Source organism: Orcinus orca, chromosome 8, assembly GCF_937001465.1.
Source record: "Orcinus orca chromosome 8, mOrcOrc1.1, whole genome shotgun sequence".
In the NCBI taxonomy this organism is placed as follows: domain Eukaryota; kingdom Metazoa; phylum Chordata; class Mammalia; order Artiodactyla; family Delphinidae; genus Orcinus; species Orcinus orca.
This window is the reverse complement of record NC_064566.1, coordinates 65974787-65981436: the sequence shown is the minus strand read 5'-3', so window position 1 is coordinate 65981436 and position 6650 is coordinate 65974787. Positions and strand designations below refer to the sequence as shown.

Here is a 6650-nt window from a genome sequence, read left to right as displayed (position 1 = left end):
ATCTTCCTCTGAAACAGGAGTCAGCAAACTATGTTTCACTGACCAAATCCAGCTCACTTCCTTTCTTTGTACAGCCCACAAACTAAAAATGGTTATCACGTTTTAAATAGGTGAAAAAAATCAAGAGGAATAATATTTTGTGACATATCATTTATATGAAATTTAAATTTCGTGCCTACAAATAAAGTTTTATCGAAACTGTCACACTTATTCAATTACGTATTTACTATCACTTTTTTGGTGCTACAATAGCAGAGCTGAGTAGTTGGGACAGAGATCAGCTGGCCTACAAAAGCTGGACCTTTACAGAAAAAGTTTGCTGACACCTGCTTTAAAACATCTATCATGATAAAGTTCAGCTGAAGGTACAATACTCTCCAGATGAAACATGATACAAGATCTTCAGTAATAAAACCTTTTTTAAAAGTCAGTTTCTGTTTATGAAATATTGGATCAAAACTTCTAAACAGAATAGTAAACTTTTAAGTATATGCTTACTACAATAATGTCTTGATGTTCTCTGCTTTCAACTCATCCAAAAATGCTTTCTTCACATTATGCTGTGGAATGTTAGTAGCTTCACTGGAGGATTTTATAAACCATCCACTAAATTACAAACAAATATAGGAATGAGATATGAGCTTATAGACAGGGCCTATCTTTCCTTATTATTGTATTTATCATATATAAAACATCAATGACCTCTGGTATTAACTGAGATTTTCTGAAGTTTCATTGCTCTTGCCTACTTCCATTGGAAAAAAAATCATGCAGACAGACTTAATTACAAATCAGTTGCAACATATTTTTTAATCCAATTTCAATAAGTATTGCTGTTACTCTAAGAAATGTTTTATGAAATTAGCACTAAAATTGAAGATGGTTCAACTGATGGGAAAAATGAAGGCAAAAAGGAGATCCACCTTCTTTCTCCTTAAAGCTTCTATCCTCAGTGACGACGCCTCTGCTGACCCAGAATAAGCGTTTAGTAAATGTAATGAATTAATTATGAGTATATTTCAAGTACATAAATTATTTCAAAGAGTTGAAGGCAATTCAGACTTGTAATTTGTTCTGGTTCTGAAACTAAAGCAAAATATGCTTAAATATTTTGTGCCTGCAGTTGAAGTAGGCTTCAAAAGTTCAACTTCAGAGAGCTACAGTGAAACTCCAATTCACCCAACATCTCTGCAAGACACACAGTGAACACAGAGACTAGAGGCAGTGGGTAGCCAGATCGCGTAGAGCCATTAGCCCTGGTAGTTGGCTTCGTGACATAGTTTATTTAGATAAATGATATGATCTGTGCATAAAATGGTTACCTAAATCACCCAGCTAGCTTTCATGGAGCTTTCCAGTTATTAATCACATACACGTTACACACATGCATATATACACGCATATTGAAATAAATGGTTGGCAGCAAATGGAAATACAGTTCCACCAGTATGTAAAATAAAGGGACTTGGATTAGACTGTAGGATAAGGGCACTCGGAGGATGAAATGCTTGAATCGAGATCTAAAAAATGAGCTGGATAAAGAGGACGGAGGCCTGTGGGAGGGAGGGAGCAGAGAATCCTAGGAAAAAAATTAACAAACATTAATAAAGAACCCATAGCCATTGAACAGTGAATATAGGGATGGGGCTGAGGGCTATACTGGGACGAATAAAATGCTTTTAGAAGATGCAGAAGATCTTAATCCTCATGCTACCCTTGCCCACGTTGTACAACTGAGAAAACTGAAACTCGAGTAGAAGTGTGCCCTTAACGAGCACACTTATCTAAGCCCCACAATAACCCTAATATCCACATGCTAGTTATGAGCAGAGTGTGGCTCAAAGGTTACACAACAAGCAAGAAGAGGCTGAATTTGAGCCAGCTTAGTTGGTCTATGCCCTGGTCTTCTAAATCCCAGAATTCAGAGAAGGGCCGAACTACCAGGCTATACCTTAACGCTAGTCCTGTGCATTAATGTCCAGTTAGAAGCATCTCCTCACCAGGAAAGAATTTTTTAAAAGTGCCAATACCCCAGTACTGTGCCAGGAGCTTTAGATGCTATTTCGTTTACGATTCCCACTAAGTTACAGATAGTATTCTTACAAAGGTTGACAAACTGTGGCTCAGAGAGACTCGGTAACTCGCTCAAGGCCACAGAGAAGTTGCAGAGTTAAAATTAGAATTTAAAAGAGTCTCAGCGAATCTGTGCTGCCTCCTGGTAATCATGGAGAGTTGGGTTAAGTCTGCAAATCAGTACACAGGGGAAAACGCTCAAGAACTGCTATTAAGGATCTGTTCAGAGCACTGACAATGTCAGCCGGTTAGCTCCTAAATATTCCTCTTTATTTACTCCCAAGGACGAAAGAATGAGAGAATAGGGCTCCCACTCAGCAGTGCCCTGAGTTCTACCTACTGTATACACGAAGCAGGTCCAGGCACAGGCACTAGATAAAGACCCCAAACAGGTAAGAGTCGTTTCTTGCAAAGCTCCTTGGACGACCTAGCAAATGCCCCCAGAGATCCGGCGCTCCTGCTAAAACGTACAGATTGCTCGCAGGGCCTCAGCAGTTGGAACTTTCTCAAGTTTAGTTTGAGTCTCTCCGTTCTACTCCTTACCCTGGGTGACTGTTCTACAGTAGCCCGTCCAGAAGCCAGCTGTGCACCGCCCCCAGCAACTCCCACCTAACTCGCGGGTGCTCGTCCCCACTTTCCCCCCCCCCCCGGGAGACCGGGAGACCAGCAGCTGGCCCCACGCGGCAGCTGGCCCGGGAGTCCTGCGAACCGCCGAACAGCCGGGTAGGCTCGGGGTTGTGCGTGGCGAGGGCGCCCGTACCGAAAAGGAAGCCGAGGACGAAGAGGCAGGCGGCCAGCACCAGGGCCCCAGCGCACAGCCAGCGCGGACGGCGCCAGGCGACAAAGGTCGAGTCGGTTTCGTGCAGGGGATTCCACATCTCAGCGTGTGGCCGGCGGGGCCTCCGGTGACCGGTGCCTCTGCGGTGGCCCCCCTGCTGCCTCGCGGGCGGCGCGGCAAAGACTTCTTCCTTCGAGAGCCGCTCTTAGCAGTTCTGCAGCCTAGAGTCCACTCGCACTCCCAGTTTCTCCGCCCCTGAAAGTATTTCTAGTTTACTCTCAACCAATCCCGGAGAGCAAGAGGCAGCATCAGTCCCCAGAAGAAGAAAACCCGGCCCCTTCGGAGAGGTGCTTAAAAAAAAAAAAAAGTTCAGCTTGAAAATTTCTAGCCCTTATTTTAAAATAAAAGGAAAAGAAGGAAGAAACGGAAGGAGGAAGCAAAGAACAAACTCTTCTCCTTTCTCCACTTCCAGACCACAATCCGATTCACAAAAAGAACACTAAGTCTTTTTTAGCGCCATCTGCTCGCCGCGCCGCCTTCTGCTCCTCCCGCCGCCGCCCTGAGTCACTGCCTGCGCAGCTCCGGCCGCCTGGCTCCCCGTGCTACCCACCGATATTTGGCGTTCATACAACATGGCAGACATCGACAACAAAGAACAGTCTGAACTTGATCAAGATTTGGATGATGTTGAAGAAGTAGAAGAAGAAGAAACTGGTGAAGAAACAAAAATCAAAGCGCGTCAGCTGACTGTTCAGATGATGCAAAATCCTCAGATTCTTGCAGCCCTTCAAGAAAGACTTGATGGTCTGGTAGAAACACCAACAGGATACATTGAAAGCTTGCCTAGGGTAGTTAAAAGACGCGTGAATGCTCTCAAAAACCTTCAAGTTAAATGTGCACAGATAGAAGCCAAGTTCTATGAGGAAGTTCATGATCTTGAAAGAAAGTATGCTGTTCTCTATCAACCTCTATTTGATAAGCGATTTGAGATCATTAATGCCATTTATGAACCTACAGAAGAAGAATGTGAATGGAAACCAGATGAGGAAGATGAAATTTCGGAGGAGCTAAAAGAAAAGGCCAAGATTGAAGATGAGAAAAAGGATGAAGAAAAAGAAGACCCCAAAGGAATTCCTGAATTTTGGTTGACCGTTTTTAAGAATGTTGACTTGCTCAGTGATATGGTTCAGGAACATGATGAACCTATTCTGAAGCACTTGAAAGATATTAAAGTGAAGTTCTCAGATGCTGGTCAGCCTATGAGTTTTGTCTTAGAATTTCACTTTGAACCCAATGAATATTTCACAAATGAAGTATTGACAAAGACATATAGGATGAGGTCAGAACCAGATGATTCTGATCCTTTTTCTTTTGATGGACCAGAAATTATGGGTTGTACAGGGTGCCAGATAGATTGGAAAAAAGGGAAGAATGTCACTTTGAAAACCATTAAGAAGAAGCAGAAACACAAGGGACGTGGGACAGTTCGTACTGTGACCAAAACAGTTTCTAATGACTCTTTCTTTAATTTTTTTGCCCCTCCTGAAGTTCCTGAGAGTGGAGATCTGGATGATGATGCTGAAGCTATCCTTGCTGCGGACTTTGAAATTGGTCACTTTTTACGTGAGCGCATAATCCCAAGATCAGTGTTATACTTTACTGGAGAAGCTATTGAAGATGATGATGATGATTATGATGAAGAAGGTGAAGAAGCGGATGAGGAAGGGGAAGAAGAAGGAGATGAGGAAAATGATCCAGACTATGACCCAAAGAAGGATCAAAACCCAGCAGAGTGCAAGCAGCAGTGAAGCAGGATGTATGTGGCCTTGAGGATAACCTGCACTGGTCTACCTTCTGCTTCCCTGGAAAGGATGAATTTACATCATTTGACAAGCCTATTTCAAGTTTTTTGTTGTTTGTTTGCTCGTTTTTGTTTTTGCAGCCTAAAATAAAAATGTCAAATATAAAAAAAAAAAAAAAAAAAAAGAACACTAAGTACCCCGTAATTCAATAGAACGATCTTCTTTTTTCTGTCTAGGAAAATGCATGTTCCAGGCAAGTTGGTAGACTAAACTATTCCTCAAGAACTTTTTTCAGATCCGAAATCCTATTAAATACTATTATAGCCCTACAAGGAGTAAAATCAAGTAGAAAACGGTGGTGTCCAGTTCTGGCACTGCTTTGGATATTCAGGGAGTGAATTTTGGTGTCAATGCCAGTTACCACTGTGCTCTTTTTCCTAATGAAGATCATTGATACTTATCAATTATTAGGGAATTCTTCCTCCCTTTACATAGCACAACCATTTTTAAAGAAATACTATTGGAATTTGCTGAAGGCAGAGAGTACATCTCTTTTTACATCAGAGCTGCCCTTGGCACTCTCTTACATTGTGGGTATGAAATCAGTCTTTGTTGAGTCAACCTGAAGAGTCAATCACACATAAATCTACCCCTGTTATAAATTCTTAAAAAATTATAACAATGATATCTAAAGGAGGACAATAACGACATGCTTTATAAAATCAATGACGTTCTTATAATCTGTAAGGGAGACTGCATGCATGGCCTCTAGCTAGGAGTGCTTTACGGAAGCATTGCATTTAAAAGAATCAGTGAAGTACCAGCAGAGTTTGAACCAGGGGAAATGAGAAGAAACTTTGGGTCTGGGAGCCAGAGGGATAGCCAAGGAATGGCAGATAGTTTGCTTTGGGAAAGGGAGCGAACAGGGAGAGAGTGAGGAGAGACGGGGCTACATCATAGAGAATGTTGGGTACTTTGATAAAGAATTTCTGAGCTAAGTGAAGAGATGTGGGAAAATTAAAATGTTAACAGTGAACCAAGACAACTACTAGATGACTTAGGACAGGAAAGGAAGGAGTTTCTTCAGCCCTTTCTAACAATAGCTTATATTTATTAAATGTCTCCTAATGTTCCTATTGTTAAATCTAACCAGGAATGGTGGAAGAATAATACTTACTGAGCACTTTCTAAATGAGCCACTTTATATACATCAACTTGTTTAATCATCGGCACCCTTCGTGGTTGATACTATCACCCTTCCCGTTTTACATGTAGGAAAACTGAAATTTAATGAGATGAGATAAATCACTCAAAGTCACAAAGTTAAGACAAAATCCAAAGTGCGCCTTACTCTAAACCACTGTACTGCCTCCCTTGAGCATGGGCTGCATTTGCTAAGCTCTTTGCTTGTATTGGGAGGAACACTGGGCTTGGAGTCGGAAGACTTGGACTTAAGCTTTGGATCTGGTCCTGTCTAAGCCTTGTACCCTGGAGAGTCACATATTCGGGTTACTTGAATGTATCTTCTCATTTGTAAAATATAGGATCATCTAATAACAGTATTAAGTACCATCTGTTAATAAAGATGTTCTGAAGGTCAGATGCGAGTATAATTGAGGGAAATTATATTTATTAAATATAAGAAGGGTTTTGAACAATGTTACAACTACCTAACAATTTATTTAATACCCTTATGGTGAGCTGGGCTACATTTGAAGAAATCAGAGAACAAATGAACATCTGTCAAATCTTATTGAAAGGATTCGTTCTCTCCTCATGAAGCTTACAGTTTAGTGGGGAAAACATAGCTTTAAGAGTAATTAATGACTGATTAATATTATGAGCACATTCCACATGGCAGGCACTTGCTATATGCTTTACAGAATTATTTCATTTAATTATCAGGATTTAGCCCAAAAGAATTTGAAATCTCTAACAGGTGGTTTTGCAAGCCACACTAGATTTTTCTTCTCTTTTCTTTTTTAAGATGCTCTCTT

General features: G+C 41.2%; 1 protein-coding gene across 1 annotated transcript; it reads left to right on the top strand.

The window, feature by feature from the left end:
* Positions 1–3360: 3360 nt before the first annotated feature.
* On the top strand, positions 3361–4840 carry LOC101281585 (nucleosome assembly protein 1-like 1). Its single transcript, XM_049713460.1, has one exon. The coding sequence runs from the start codon at positions 3484–3486 to the stop codon at positions 4657–4659; it is 1176 nt and encodes a 391-aa protein (XP_049569417.1). The 5' UTR covers positions 3361–3483; the 3' UTR covers positions 4660–4840.
* The last annotated feature ends 1810 nt before the right edge of the window (positions 4841–6650 follow it).

Bases quoted from the DNA above. Each gene is read 5' to 3' on its own strand.
- LOC101281585 (XM_049713460.1), top strand. From the start codon at position 3,484: ATGGCAGACATCGACAACAAAGAACAGTCTGAACTTGATCAAGATTTG.